This window comes from Lepisosteus platostomus, chromosome 3 (genome assembly GCF_059453375.1).
Source record: "Lepisosteus platostomus isolate fLepPlt1 chromosome 3, fLepPlt1.hap1, whole genome shotgun sequence".
Taxonomy (NCBI): Eukaryota; Metazoa; Chordata; class Actinopteri; order Semionotiformes; family Lepisosteidae; genus Lepisosteus; species Lepisosteus platostomus.
In genome coordinates this window covers 4,297,353-4,313,345 of record NC_142613.1, presented here as the reverse complement: position 1 = coordinate 4,313,345, position 15,993 = coordinate 4,297,353, and the positions used below count along the sequence as shown (strand labels likewise).

At 50.9% G+C, this 15,993-nt stretch overlaps 1 protein-coding gene across 4 annotated transcripts in view; it reads left to right on the top strand.

The window, feature by feature from the left end:
- The window catches only part of LOC148674149 (actin filament-associated protein 1-like 2), a 37,999-nt gene that overhangs the window by 12,580 nt on the left and 9,426 nt on the right, over positions 1 to 15,993 (top strand). For all 4 annotated transcript variants that reach the window (XR_015934948.1, XM_088624009.1, XM_088624008.1 and 1 more), the window contains 8 exons: positions 2,206 to 2,270; positions 7,230 to 7,326; positions 8,271 to 8,497; positions 9,666 to 9,842; positions 11,975 to 12,067; positions 13,127 to 13,214; positions 13,839 to 14,050; positions 15,233 to 15,363. Coding sequence is in view for 3 of the 4 variants with exons in the window: in XM_088624009.1 (XP_088480135.1) it covers positions 2,206 to 2,270; positions 7,230 to 7,326; positions 8,271 to 8,497; positions 9,666 to 9,842; positions 11,975 to 12,067; positions 13,127 to 13,214; positions 13,839 to 14,050; positions 15,233 to 15,363 (1,090 nt within the window). In the remaining variant the exon portion in view is untranslated. The remainder of the gene's footprint in view (positions 1 to 2,205; positions 2,271 to 7,229; positions 7,327 to 8,270; positions 8,498 to 9,665; positions 9,843 to 11,974; positions 12,068 to 13,126; positions 13,215 to 13,838; positions 14,051 to 15,232; positions 15,364 to 15,993) is intronic.

The window sequence follows — 15,993 nt, the reverse complement described above, 5'->3', positions numbered from 1 at the left end:
TCTGTGGTGCAGTGGCTGGAGGGTAGACAGGGGCTGCAAGCACAGTGGAGCTCACACTAGGGAACAGAGAGGGGAGCAGAAATGGAGCCTGTTTTCCCTGCTGCTTGGGAGGATGCAGGCTCTGCCGTCTGCAGCGTCCGCGCCCAGCAGCTGGCCGTTTTGTGCTTGGAACATTTGCAAGAGGACAGGAAAATATCTGGGGGCACTTAGGCCCATCACAGCCTGCTGTCCTCCACAGCAGCGGTGCCAAGCCATTCCTGCAGGGGTTTGAGGTCTCTACATCAGCAGTCAGGCTGCTCTCATTAACCAGTAATTACTGCGGGAATGATCACTCCCGGGGGAGCCGTGGGATGCCAGCATGTCAGCGGAAGAGCAGTGTTAGAAGAGGGGGATCTGGTTTTATAGCAAGTCACTGATCTGAGCGGCTTGTCCAGCCATTTCCTTGACGATCCTGCAGGGCCTGGTGTCTCTGTGAGCCTGCAGTAGGGTTTACACCGTAGGTCCCTTTGGGACAGGGGCAGGGGTATCAGGTCCCGGTGTCTAGTGCAAGGGTCTCCCACCCTGATCCCGGAGAGCTCCAGTCCAGCACGTTTCATTGGAAGCCTTTAGATCATCGACTTCTAAAACTCTGGAAGAATTTAACGAAGATCATTCAGAGAGGTGGTGAGCTCGAATAAGTCATGGAAAGATCGTGTGGAATAAAAAATCAGAATGTCATTTAGCCCCCAAAGACCAGTGTTCCCTTCGCTGAAACATTACTTCCTTAATTCAGCAATGCCTTGAACAATTGTTCCTAATCTTTGAATCACGGTTGACTTAGGGTGACCTATAAGATTAACTGGACTGGGGCTCTCCAGGACCAGGACTGAAGACCGCCTTGTCTAGTGTCTAGCGCACGGGTGGCCAATCCTAATCCTGGCGTTCTGGTGTGCCTCCGGGTTTTCATTCTAACTCCGCTGTCACTGACCTAAATCAGCTCATTATTGGCTTCAGGTGACCAATTAAACAGCTTGTCCCAGCCCTGCAGGTGCTCGAACTTTGTGGAGATCTGTATAACCTACAGATAATGCCAGCTGCAGGGATCTCCAAAAACTAGACCTGCGTGTCGCCATCCAGCACTTCCTGTAGGACACCATTAAACCAGTTTCTAAAGACAGGGAACAACTCTGCTGTGATTAATTCAGCAGGTGATTTGTTGCATTAAATAGCATATCTTTTAGGTTAAAATCTAGTGCTTTTCAGCCTTCAAGATAGGTAACTGCTTCACCATGCATAGGCTGCAAAGGAACAGGTTAAGGCTTATTCCCTGCTGAAAGGAAAAGAAAAGACATAATATTTCAGCTGTGGAGCCTCCTTTCAAGATAGCTCTCCCAGATTATTTGTCTTAGTGGAACAGACTGCTTGCTTTGCTCATCTGGTTGAACACCTTCAGGTGACCGATGACCTTCAGCAACAGGTGACCTGTAAGAGTTACAGGACTCTCCAGGACCAGGCCCCAGGCCTGAAGAAGCCTGCTGTATGGTCTCATTTGTGTTCCACCAGAGCTGTTGGTAACATACTGTAGCTGATCCAATTTTAATCCGGTGCATAACTGCAGCAATACTTCAGTCCAGGCTCTGAGGTGTCTTTACCATTACTGTACTTTAAATGAGGTTTATGTTTTGAGCAACCAACAGGCCTCACATCACAGCTGAAACGTTGTGGTTCCTTTCTTTTCTTCTCAGCATGGAATAAACCTGTTACCGGTTCTTTTGCAGCCTACGCATGCTGACGTAGCAACCTACTTGAACTACATATCCTATATATGTCTGACTAAGACAGAAATTGGGTTAATTGTTTAAATAGTCAGGTAGGAACATAACCCAGGAGACACCAGGCCCACCAGGACTTGAACTTGCTGGGTTATACTTATCAGCACTTATAGGACCTTGGTCAAGCCTGTGCTCAAGCCTGCAGGCCTCAGATGAGTTTCTGTTGGCAATACCGGCGGAGGAAGAATAGGGCTGTAGCCATTGGCGGTATTAACAGGGCCTTCCCGTGCTCTTCCTCACTCAGCTCCTGTCAGCGCCAATGAACTGAGAATGGCAGGATAAGGGGGTATATTAACCGTGGGTGGGGGGAGGTGGCCGAGGGGCCCGGGGACAATGCGATACAGTTCCCGGGAGCTGCAGAAATGCGTCACTGCCACAGCCTTCCTCCCTGCAGGAGAGAGTGGGCAGTGCCAGGCGCCCTCCTCGTCCTCGTCCCTGACGCAGTGGCCTCTGAAGTGGGTGAGTGGGTATGCGTTTCTTCCTCTTTCCTCGGGTCTTGTGCCCACATGCATACTGCTGCACACACAGCCCCTCCTCTGCCTGCCCACTCCCACATCTGGAGTCACACCCACTCACCCCACACACCCACGCTTGTATGTGGAACCCCCCCCCCCCACAGGGTCCCAAGCGAACTGTTCTTCTCTGGCTCAGCCCGAGTTCAGGGACGACAGACACCGTCCGATTCCACTGAGGTGTGTAGTCCAGGGCAGAAGCTGCAGACACTGTCTATGGAGGTCAAATGTGTGAAGGCATGTTGTAGATGTCTGTATGTCGCTGTATTAAAGTAGTAGTTCTTGTCATCTCGAAAGATCCAAAAGCTCTTTATATACAGGAGGGAACCCACTTCATTCTCCCACTGAAATACAGTTTCACCTGGGAGACACACAGCGGCCATTCTGCACCAGCAGCCCCACCTGGGAGACACACAATGGTCATTCTGCCCCAGCAGCCCCACCTGGGAGACACACAGCGGCCATTCTGCACCATAGTTATGGTTACAATAGTCCTAGGATCTGACAGATAAGACCACAGTTTCCTATATCATCCACAGGACATATACTGTATGTAATATATGTCCTTAATATATTCTAAGTTCCATAATTGTACGTACACATGTGAAATATGTCCGTGTGTGCGTTGCGTCTCGTGCACATTCTGCATGTGAATGTTGCAGTGGTATGGTGGGAGTGTGGAACAAGCTGCCCAGCCCTGTTGTTGAAGCCAGTAACCTGGCTTCCTTCACGACATGGTTGGATGAGATCTTCCTGTCACGACAGGAGTCACTTCTGTACACTAAGGGTTGTGGGAGTGTGGAACAAGCTGCCCAGCCCTGTTGTCCACCAAAACAGCTGGATGAGCCACGGGATTGGAACCGGCAACCTTCCAGCCCCAGATCCTTGGCCACAGAGCCTCCGCACCTTCCCGTATGGTAAATAAAACAAGTTATTGTTCATGTAAAATGAGAGCCAGCCCCCCCCAGAAAACGTGTCTGCCCTCCTCTCAAGCATTTACCACTAGTACCCCCCCATCTCCCTCCTGCCCCCCACAAAGTGCACCAGTGTCCAGTGGTAAGGGGTTCCCCGCAAGCATTCCCTGCACCCACGCCAAATGTTGAGTGAAACAGCACCCCCGTGCCTCTAGGGACCAGGGGCCAGTGGTAAAGGCTGAGGCCTTGTTTCCAGAGATTCCCAGCTCCTGGCTCCTTCCCTCTCGGAGTCACTGGAGCGCCCCCAGCAGCCTGGGATAGAGGCTGCCGCGTTCGCACCCCCTGTGACTTGTTTCGAAACACCGCACTGTTAATCGCGTGAAGCAGCAGCGGGTTGGAACAGAAAGCAATAAAGCTGAAGTGTTTGGAAGGGGTTGATGATGTAACTGCCACACGGGCGCTCCCGGCTGCTTCTCCCAGCCTCCTGAGGAAAACGAGACGTGGGGACCAGCGCGTTGCCAGCAGAGGGGATGAGCTCATCCTCTTACAAAGACTCTGTCCGAACAAGCAATCGGATTGACTGATACAGAAGAAACACATTCATGTGAATTAATGAAAGCTCTTAACACCTGTGACTGGATTATAGCACACATGAGTGAATGCATGTCAGTGCTGAACCCCACCAACACTCATCTGAGGTGTTGAGTGGCACATACATGTAGTCCCATGTGTCCACAGGCATGGAGTTACACACATGTGTGAAGTAACGCACTCCTGCACCGCACATGGTGCCTTGCTGATCAGCTGGGACCCTGGTTGAAGTACCCTGAATCGGTGTTGTGTGCTCAGGGGAGGGCAGGCTTGCATCCTCGGGGGGGGGAGGGAGGCTACGTGGGGAGCTGTCTGAGTGTCTCAAGATCACAAATCTGGCTGCCAAAATCAAAGGCAGGGAGCTCTGTTTCAGAGAGGCGTGAGGTCTGTGGAAGGAAGGGCAGTGTTTGGGCAAGAGGTCATCAGCCCTTCATCAGGGTGATGCCTCTTGTGCAGGCTGGGCTGTGGGGAGGAAGTCGGTGCTCCTGCAGTAATTATCCCTGTCTAGTGATGGAGTGATAGATGCAGAACACCCACACACACACACTGGGGACAATTATCCAGCGTGCCAGGAGAGGGCATGATCCCAGCAGCCCAGCGCTCTCAGATGCTCACTGAGGCCATTGCAGTGTGCAAATATCTATAAACACATGCCTGTATCCGGGAGGAGGAAGCTGAAGTAACCTTTACTGCAGTCCCATCACACACTTGTTCTAATACGTCTTAACATAAGGGAGCAGCATGACATGGGCGAGGGACAACTTCTGTTTTTAGGAAAATGCTTTTGATGTGAGCCATAAGAAGTCCTTGCAGTTATTCATAAGTCTTTTCTTCCCAAAGGAAAAGAAATCCGAAAGCATTTTTCACCCAGGAGGTGATCCTCCTCACCCCTCACTTAAGTGCAGCCAAACATGGGTGACGCACAGCTGGTATTCTGCACCAGCAGCCCTACTGCACAGCAGACCCGTTAGAGATGTGGGAAATTACTCTGCCAACCAAATTAAGGGGGACAGGAAGAAGGGAGGCGAGGTTATACAAGTCAAGTGGAGAATTTACCACGAAACTGGGGTTACCACTCCTACTCTCATGAACACTACCCAGGGTTCTTTGAGGACTCAGTAACCTCAATTTAACATCTCACCCACAGCGCACTGGGGCACTGATTGGGGAACCGCGGTATAAAGGAAAGAGGGCCACCTACTGGTCCACCTACACCGTGTACCATAGCATCCCGGTATTTCCTCAGAGGTCTCCCTCTGACCAGTACTGACCAGGTCCAGCTTTGTGTAGCTTCTGAGACTTGATGAGATCAGGATGCAGGGTGGTAAGGTTGCAACCAGAAAGTTCTGATACAAAACTGTACAAAAACAAAGTCAGATCCAAACATGGACAAGCATGGCACTCTTCAGCAGATAACAATGAGTGTAGCAGCACAAAATTCACCAACCCCTCAAACAGAATAAAATCTATTTTGACTACGGAAGCAAAGGGGAGACAACATTTCAGATGCAAGGGGCCCCATACTCGTAACTGCTTAAGAGTCTGTTGCTTGCTATGTGGTTTTAAGCAGCTAAGTGTTTTGAGTGAAGGACCCAAAGTCTTGACCTCTGAAGATCAGTTCAGGGCGTTCAGACAAAGGCCAGTCTTTATTTGAGTAAAGAATTCAGTTTCACAGTAAATGAAGTGTTTGCTTTAAATGTCTTCATGGTTATTCCTTTGCTGTTGAAATAAGGAGGCTGCAGAATAGACTGTATATTTACATGCCGAGGAACAGGGGAGTGTTGTGGAGGTGATCAGTAGACTGTAGATCTACAAGTGCTGTCTGAACAGGGGTGTGCTGAGGAGGTGATCAGTGAGCTATAGATCTACAGGTGCTGTCTGAACAGGGGATCACTGAAGAGGTGAACAGTGGACTATAGATCTGCTCCAATCATGTGATAGTGATAGGAAACCATTCAGCCCACCAGGCCCATGTGGTAGTTAGCAGGAAATTAATCTGACAGTCTCATCTAGCCGTTTCTTGAAAGCCAGGGTATCAGCTTCTACAACATGGCCGGGCAGCTCGTTCCACACTCCTACAAGCCTTTGTGTAGAGAAGTGCCTCCTAAACAAACTAGGAGCTAACAGCTTTCCAACCCCTTTTTATATGATGAATTCTCCCTATCCCATGATGCTCTGCACACGCTATGAAGTTGCTCACAGACCGCTCCCTCCACACACGACAGTGTGGGCCTTCCTGTCCACAGGTGTAACTGCTTTTGCACCCTGTGTGTCCCACCTGTGTCTGCCCTGTCAGGTGCTCGCGCCACCTTAGCAGGGAGCTCAGGGTGTTGCTTGTGTTTGTGACCGTAATAGCTGAGCCTCTGGGGTTCGTCTCCGCAAGGCAACCATTTGCTGGGCAGTGAGAGGGGAGGTCCACACTATTTAAAGAGCAAACGCACTTTAACTTTCAGATGTGGAATTTAAAAAAAAAAACCCACTGGGGAACTCTACATGTGGTTTTTTTCGGGATGTTTCCCAGTGGTTTGGGCGAGATCCATGAAGCGGATTACAGATATACGTTCAAATTACTGCAGCAGACATCCACAGGCTTTGATGACTTTTCCTGCTTCTTGGAGGGCTGATCTTTAAACTGGCATGCCGAAACAAAATAAAGAGCTCATTCCAGTCATAATGGCACAGAACGCGAGAAACTTTGGGAATCCAAAAGATATGTTTTGGCTCATTTATATTTATTTATTTGTAAAGACATTCCCAAGGAAGAGTGAGTCACCATATACCTCTGTGACAACATGCTTGATAAATCTGAAATGATGTGCTGTGCAGAGCTTTTCCTGTTATGGTTAAGGATGAAAAAAAATGCAGTTCAGTCATTTAAAAAAAAAAGAAATGAAGTGGTCTTTAAAACAGTTGAGAAACCACATCAAGATGACATGAGCAGATCACTGTGTTTCATGTTTATTCTTCCTGCACTGGAATCAGCCCTCATTAAACCTCATTAACTCCCTGTCTAGCACTGCACGGTCTGTGCACAGAGGAGAGCAGTCTGACGGGACTCGGACGAGATTAAAGAGCGCTGTGAAGAGTCCCATGTGCCCGGCCTGTGAGAACAAATGAATGCTAAAGAGTGCCATGACCCCTTATGCAGTTATTTCGTTTGTGCACGTTCCTGGAGGGCGTTGCACACATGATCCTGATGTCTGTGTCGCAGTTATGAAGAGATTACGCAGCCAGTACGCAGCAGCATCCGAACAACCGCTGCCAGAAAGTCACTGTCACTTGGACAAACGCTGGGTGTTCTTTCTGTGTCTAACTGGGACTCCCCTGACCCCAGGTCTGTGCTGGGGGTGTCTGTGACCTGGGAAGGGGGAGGCTCTCACCCGGCTCCTCTCTCTCCTCAGAGCGACGTAGCCGCCCTGCCCTCTGACCCCCCCGATGATCCGGACGACGGGTGCTACGAAGAGGCCGAGCCCTTTTTCCCGAGCGGTCCGGCTACAGGTATTCCGCACGATTCGGAAGATACTCTGCTGCTCCGGGGAGTCGGGGGGAACACCTGTAACAAGCCAGCTGAAGCTTATCTGCACGCTGCTGGCTACAGTATATACTACCCAAGTGTGCTGAGGTGCTGCCCTGCTTCAATGATTGGCTGCCTCTTGCAAATTTGACTCCCACTTTTATGACGCTCCTTTGGCTTTAATGTAGGTTGTGCAATCTGAAAATGCTGCACGAATCAACAAATGAAATATTATTTCATATATAGTACAGAGATACCTACCATTTCTGTCTAAAAAAATTATTTCAAATCCACTGTTTAACTTTGTTGTTATTCGTCTAATAAAAACATTCAGGGTGTCCATATACTGTATATTCAGCATCTAGAATTGGCAAGCAATAATAATAATTGCTTACCCTTATATAGTGATTTTCCGGACACTCCACTCAAAGCACTGTACAGGTAATGGGGGTCCCCTCCACCCCCACCAGTGTGCGGCCCCACCTGGATGATGCTCCAGTCCTCTCCCCACACACCAGCTCTCAGTGGGGAGGAGAGCAGAGTGATGAAGCCAGTTTAGAGAGGGGGCCAGGGGGAAATTTGGCCAGGAAACCGGGGTAACACCCCTACTCTTTTCAAGTGGTAATTTTTAATTACCACAGATTGTCAGGACTTTGGTTTTAGTTGTCATCTGTAGGATGGTCCTTTTGTACAGTATAATATCCCTGTCACTATACTGGGGCAGAGAACCCATACTGACTGCAGGGTGAGCGCCCCCTTACTGGTCCCACTAAAACCTCTTCTAGCTGCAACCTTATTTTTTCCCCAGGAGGTCTCCCATCCAGGTACTGGCCAGGCTCCCACCTGCTGAGCTCCAGTGAGTTCAGGGTGATACGGCCCATGAGGCCTCAGTGCGCTGGTCAGACACCGACACTGATTCTCCTTTCAGAGGGTGTGGACTCAGACAGCAGCCATTACGAGTCGTACGGGGAGGAGGAGGAGGAGGAGGAGGAAGAGGACTCTGTGAAGGACCGCGCCCACTACATCCAGTGGCGCTCCTCCCAGCCCTGCCTGCGCCCCGCCCCCGAGTCCCGAATCTGCGGCTACCTGTGGCGCAAGAGGTGGCTTGGCCAGTGGACCAGACAGCTCTTCGTCATCCGGAACCACCTGCTCCTGGTAAGGCCCCAGCCGGGTGTCACCCGCCCACATCCACCACTGGGAGAAGGACTGCTGTCGACCTCTTCCGTGGAAGTGTTGCACTGGTGCACAGGAGAATGTGACTGGCAGTTTGTGCTGTAGATCTCTGGTATGTTGGAAGTAGCAGCAGAAGAGATCTTCTCTCTGTTAATGGCTTCCTACTCACTAATTCACTGAGTGTTTTCTGTCTTTACACTAGCTTTCATTTTCCCGGGTTTTTGGGTCAGCTTGCAAGCTTTCGTGCCTTGACTTGGGTGGAAGGTAGTTCTTGCCCGTGCAAACACACCTCCACACCACCCTGTCACTATAAGTAGCAGCAGAAGAGTCAGCCATTTATACGGCGCCCCTGGAGCAGTTGGGATTAAGGGCCTTGCTCAGGGGCCTAACAGAGCAGGATTCCTCTGCCAGCCTCGGGATATGAACCGGCAACCTTCCAGCCACAGGCTCAGATCCTGAGCCACAGAGCCACCACACTGCACCAATCTTTGTGCTCTCCCCTGTCAGAACCTTGGCTCTTTTTACTCTGGGAAACCCAAGGCTGTCTTGATAACTGGCGCTACCATCATGCCTCTGGAGAGAGGCGTCTAATGCCAGGTATGATGCAGGTATTCACAGAGGGGGAGAGGAGGGAATCTTCCCAGCACACCTGGGGGATTCCTCCTATATTTTCACTGTGATGGACTTGAGCACATGTCCTGCTCTTTGCAAAGGAAATTCAATGCATGTGCTCTTATGACCCCAGGATGAGAGTAGATTTTCAAGTGCCTAATAACTTAGATGGGTTTGACCCAGGTCACTAAAAATGGAAAAAAAAGTACAGTATATATTGAATGTTTTAAAGTTATCATGTTTTTTGCCTCTGGGGAGAAGGGGGTACTTCTGAAAGCATTTTGGAGGTGTCCATAAGTGCCCCCATTGTTACTTAAGTACATGCGAAAGGTCTTAAATACGGAAAACCACTTCCTCAAACGTTGTGAATTGGCTTTTTAAGTGCTGTGCACATGGGCTACCAGCACCTGCCCCAGCAGCTGATCTGTGGTGTTTTCAGTGTAAGGAAGGACTGGCGTTGCTGTCTGTGTGTGCGAGAGAGACGTTCACAGAGGGCTGGCCTGTGACATCTCGGCGTCGCCCTCTTTCTCCCCTGCAGTGCTACAAGTGTGCCAAGGACCTGCAGCCCCTGCTGGAGCTGTGCCTGCGAGGCTGCCACGCCGTCTACAAGTCCAAGCTCAACAAGAAGATCCAGCACGAGCTGAAGGTGGTGACCAGCGTGGAGACCGTGGTCCTTGGCTTTCCCAGCCGGCAGCAGGCGGAGGAGTGGAGGAAGGTTTGGAGGTGTTTACAATACTGCGTACCCCTCAGAGCGGCCAGGAGGCGATGCCTGAGCCGGGCATGATCAAGGGCTGCAGGTTCACCTGATTTGCAATCCATCTCTGATCTTAGAGGACTGAAAGTCACATTGCTTGTCTCTTCATGACTTGGCCGGTTGCTCAGTAAAAACATACCTGTTGAACCTGCAGGACTGGGGCCTGGTGAGTGGCTTAATCAGCGCAAGCCGAGCTCTGTGATCACGGGTTTGAGCCTGGGTCATGTCACCACTGGGTTGTGACCTGGACTCCCCAAGCAGAGGCACTCAATCAGGAGGCTGGGGTGGGATTAGTCTCTCAGGACTCTCTCGGCTCTCAGCGACCGCCTGTGACCTCCCTGGTGCTTGCAGGCTCGCAGTAATTCTCCAGTAGGGGGCAGTACTGTAGGTGAGGGATGGGACTCTCCTACAATCAGAGCTGATCCTCCAGTAAGGGGCGGTACTGTAGGTGAGGGATGGGCCTCTCCTCCAATCAGAGTTGATCCTCCAGTAAGGGGCGGTACTGTAGGTGAGGGATGGGCCTCTCCTCCAATCAGAGCTGATCCTCCTGTAAGGGGCGGTACTGTAGGTGAGGGATGGGCCTCTCCACTAATCAAAGCTGATCCTCCAGTAAGGGGCAGTACTGTAGGTGAGGGACGGGCTTCTCTTCCAACCAGAGTTGAGCATCTAGTAGGGGGCGTTGCTACCTGTGATGTGTTAATAGGGGAGTGGCTAGAAGGCAGGCTACTGAGAGGAGTCTGACCTGCATGAGATCGGAGGGGTCATAGTTGACATGACAAACACACAACAGGCTAATCTATATCAGGTGGGTATTACAAAAATGATTGGTGATTCTAAATTTATTTTAATCAAGCTGCAGGACCCTGTAGGACTGGAGGACTGGAGTTTCCCATCTTGTTCCTGGAGATCCCTGGTCCTTCAGCTCTCACAGGAGAACTTGATCAGTGAATAAAGTTGACGTTCATCTGGACGAGGGAAGGCTTTAATTAGTTCAATGAAGTAATTACAAACTGGTTAGTTCTGAAAAATGCTTTCCAGGTCTGGGGCCACAGACCCCACCTTGATGTGTTTATGTACTGTATATAGCAAGATGTATCGGATGTATCCATCTTGTTTACTTACTTACTTACTTGTGATTGTCCTCAGCCAGCTGTGAGTTGCTGCTCTACAGCTACAGCACACAGCTGGAGTGTGACACTGGCCTCCCACAGCCCTTCATGAAGTAATGGGTTTCACAGATTCATGGACACAGCTCTTAATCAGTGGTTGTCTCTCCTGGTCCTGCAGGGCCTCTGCTGTATGTCTGTTGGTTGTTGTTACACCTGAGTCCTTAATCACCACTGCTGATTGGTGCCTATAACCGATCTGCTTGCTGGTTTAGACTTATTTCTGCACTCAGTCCTTGGTTTGAAAAAATACTGTAAATTGCTCTATTTCCAACAACTTCAGCAGACAGAAATTAATGCAGTCTCCCCCATCTTGCTAATGAGGAATTGTCTGACTAAACAGCTCTTAAGAGGTGATCAACTATATGATGAACAGACACAAGTTGCAATCACACGGTATCAGTTAGTCAAACATCACGGTATCCAGGCTCCATGACTCGATCCCCTTATCAATCGGGAATCAGACCTCAGCAGCTCGAAGGCACGGATGATATCAGCTGAACAAGGTTTCCTTACAGCTCTACAGGACCACTAACATGGCCACTTACGACAGCTCGTTCTGACTCACCCCCATCGCTACCTCAGCTGTGTCTGTCCGTGGGAAAAGTTACCGTGTGATGTCATGTGTTTTTGATTCGATGACAACATTATGATTACATTTAAGAACATAATTGCAGTGGGGCAGTAGTGAACAATAAAGCAATTAACTGAGCTGGGCTCAGCCGGCCGTGATTGTGTTTGCTTGTTTCTGTTCAACCGCAGCAGACATTAAGTAGCTCTCTTGCATGTGATGGCAGAGTGCAGTCGTGTTCAGAAACTCAGGGTTTGGAGCTGCTGGGGCATCACTCCAGCACTGACACTTTGAGCGGCGTAGCTCAGGTGTGAGTGATGCCTCTAAGATCTAAGAAGCCTTTTCCTTGTCTTCAGATCATTGAAGAAGTGAGCGGCTCGTCCTATGGTGAGAGAGAATCCCACAGCTCGTCCTCCCTACTCAGATCTGACAGGCTGGACTCCTGCCAGGTGAGATGTTGGCTTCGTGTCTGGGGGTGTCACCGGGACCTGGAATTCCACCCTGCGGAGAGTTCGGTTTTATTTGTTTGGCTTGCCTTTTTAACCACAGATTCATGGAGCTTCTTCCACATTTGTCAAACGCTCTCACTGTTGTTGCCCTCCAGACTAAATCATTTGGTTTGCAGTGAAGTGTTCCTGGGATTCCTTCCAATCATCAGGCTGCGTGGACACCACTGCATGTTCGAGGAAACTCATTTCGCCAAAAAGAGCTATATTAATTAGGGGAAAATGAATAGGAATTAAAACTATTTATAAACACATTCAAGGCAATTTGTCATTATTGGAATGTTGGAGCTGGATGTGATCCTGACAATACTCGCTGGTAATTAAGCAAAGACGTTTAGTGATGACTTGGTTTCAGGTGTAAAAACCTGTCCTGAACCTCAGCCTTCTGGAATTCCACAGCCAGGAGGTAATGTGGCTCTGGCAGGGACATTCCAGGTTTTTTCCTCGGATTTGTGCTTTAACAGCTCAGTGCAGAGATCTTTGTCTCTGCTCCAGGCCGTCTCACAGGCCAGCCCATGTCATTTCTTTCTAGCAACTGGGAAGACTTGTAAGGTATTCAGCAATTAAGAAAGTTATTGAAGGGGCCTATGGCCCTTGAGGGTGGCAGACCTGTTAGTTGAACCACTTCTTTAGACACTTCTGGATCTGAGACCCTGTGGGTTCAGAGAGACTTGGTGCATCTCTGCTACAGCTGTGAGGCGGTGACCTGAGAAGTGAGGTTAAATAGTAATAAATGACCGTCTTTCGAAAACAGACAATCACAGCGCATGAGCTACTTGTCACTTTGCCAGAAATGCAGTGAGGCTGTGAATGGGAATTTCTTAAAGCAGACATTCCAAAACCTCAGTACTTGACCTGATGCTTCCCCTCGCTGGCATTTTCTTTCTCTTCCCAGCACCACTAAGAGTGTGATGTATGAGCGGAGCTCACGCTGGCTCTCAGGCCAGGGGGATAATTCATGCTCGTTAGCAGCCTCAGAGAATCTCTCTCTTTTTCTCGCAGTCAAGTGAGGTTCTCCACACAGACTCCGAGGAGGAGAAGCTCTCTGGCGCCCCCTCGGCTCACAGCTGCCTGGAACTGAAGGACAAGGGTGAGTGTCCTCTAGTTGTGTGTGTGTCTGAGAGGGGGGCTCTCTTGGACACTGGACAGCAAAATCGAAAAATCACAGGGCTCTAGCCTTCAGGGCGAGCACCAGGAGTCAGATTACTTGACCTGCACAATCTAGCAGATCTTGAATCTGAACAGATCTAGCGGATCTTCCTCAGTAGGAGAAGCACAGTGCTGCTTGTGTGTACCTGCTCATACACCTGGAATTAAAGCACAGGTCTCATGATGACCCCTGACCCTGTGTGGGATAAAGCAGTTAGAAGATGGGATGGATGATCCTGGAGTGTGCCCAGTCTGGGCCTTTGCTGATGATGTCTTTTCCCTCCATGCTGACATCACTTTAGACACAGTGAAACATCAGTAGGTTCAGCTGTTTGGGTCACCGAAGCTCCTGCCAAATGCTCCCCAACAGTCACCCCTCTTCCGCCATCACTGAGGTCTCCTCCTGCAGCACGAATTACAGGCAGCCAGGCCCGTCCAGCATGACGTATACCTGATCCCGAGCATCCTGGGATGTCACGTGCTTGACTAGCCCATGAGCCCCACCAGGTGTGTGCACTGTCCTGTCCGCTACCTGAGGCCCGCTGACGGTTTCTCCCGCGGCCAGGGTTCCTCAACGTGCTGATGAACTGCCAGTGGCAGAGCCTGTGGTGTCACGTGCAGGATGGGGCCCTGAAGATGTACCGGGACGAGGCGTGCGAGGACAGTCCCCAGTACTGCGTCCAGCTGCTCGGCAGCGAGGTGCGGCCGGGGCCGGACACCGCGCAAGGCTACCGGATCACCGTGTCCCAGCAGGGGGCGGATGTGGCCGTGTTAGAGGTAGGTACGCCAGCAGGCAGGCTGTCAGGAACTCGCTTTGACATCTTATCTGCCTCCCAGTCAGTGTACAGCTGTGCTGCTGTGTGTGTGACAGGCCTCCCTGTCAGTGTCCAGCTGTGCTGTTGTGTGTATGTGACAGGCCTCCCTGTCAGTGTACAGCTGTGCTGTTGTGTATCAGGTGTGTGTGTGACAGGCCTCCCTGTCAGTGTACAGCTGTGCTGCTGTGTGTGTGACAGGCCTCCATGTCAGTGTACAGCTGTGCTGTTGTGTATCAGGTGTGTGTGTGACAGGCCTCCATGTCAGTGTACAGCTGTGCTGTTGTGTATCAGGTGTGTGTGTGACAGGCCTCCCTGTCAGTGTACAGCTGTGCTGTTGTGTATCAGGTGTGTGTGTGACAGGCCTCCCTGTCAGTGTACAGCTGTGCTGTTGTGTATCAGGTGTGTGTGTGACAGGCCTCCATGTCAGTGTACAGCTGTGCTGTTGTGTATCAGGTGTGTGTGTGACAGGCCTCCCTGTCAGTGTACAGCTGTGCTGCTGTGTGTGTGACAGGCCTCCCTGTCAGTGTACAGCTGTGCTGCTGTGTGTGTGACAGGCCTCCCTGTCAGTGTACAGCTGTGCTGTTGTGTGTGTGTGACAGGCCTCCCTGTCGGTGTACAGCTGTGCTGTTGTGTATCAGGTGTGTGTGTGACAGGCCTCCCTGTCAGTGTACAGCTGTGCTGTTGTGTGTGTGTGACAGGCCTCCCTGTCAGTGTACAGCTGTGCTGTTGTGTATCAGGTGTGTGTGTGACAGGCCTCCCTGTCAGTGTACAGCTGTGCTGTTGTGTATCAGGTGTGTGTGTGACAGGCCTCCATGTCAGTGTACAGCTGTGCTGTTGTGTATCAGGTGTGTGTGTGACAGGCCTCCCTGTCAGTGTACAGCTGTGCTGTTGTGTGTGTGTGACAGGCCTCCCTGTCAGTGTACAGCTGTGCTGTTGTGTGTGTGTGACAGGCCTCCCTGTCAGTGTACAGCTGTGCTGTTGTGTATCAGGTGTGTGTGTGACAGGCCTCCCTGTCAGTGTACAACAGTGCTGTTGTGTATCAGGTGTGTGTGTGACAGGCCTCCCTGTCAGTGTACAGCTGTGCTGCTGTGTGTGTGACAGGCCTCCCTGTCAGTGTCCAGCTGTGCTGCTGTGTGTGTGACAGGCGAGCTGTGCGGACGATAAGGAGCGCTGGCTGCAGCTCCTGCAGGACGGGAGACGGACGCAGTCAGAGCCGAGCCCCGTGTACGAGCACCTGGACCTCCCACTGCCCGGCCAGCCCAGCTCCTCCCTCAGGTAACACACACACACACACCTGGCCTCACCTCACCTCCTGGTCAAACCCCCCTTAGACCTGCTGGGTGCCGCACCAGGCAGCTGCAGAAGAGAGCAAAGATGCAGACGTACTCTTCACAGAGGTTTTCTGTAAGCCTGCTTCTTCCTCCCTGCACTGTTGAGCCCCTTTGCTTACCCACAAGAGCAGGTAAAGACCCTGCCCGGCACCAGCGGCTACACACTGCTCTGGTTCTTACAGATTCTCCTAGAAAGGGTAAGGAAAGATCAGGTACACCTTGCAGACAGTGTTGCACTTCTTTCATCGTGCACCAGTCTGCCCCCTTTTCTCCTGTGCTTTCCTATGGTGTTTTCTTCTTATTTCAGTGTGCCGTGCAGCACCATGATTGACCATGGCAATCGTCAATTAGAGAAATACACCATTACACACTGTGCAAACAATTTCCAGGGCATTGTCCTGGTCTAGCAGGGGGAAGGCCAGGAAAAAACACACAGATAGTTCAGGATGCTCACTGCAGAGTGGCTTGGCACAGTTTTAATGTCATTTATGGGCTTGGAGTGTGAGGAAGGGGCTTCTCTGCTAAGTGCAGCAGGCTCAGGGCAGGCCGCCGTCTGAGCAGGGCTCTGCGCGCC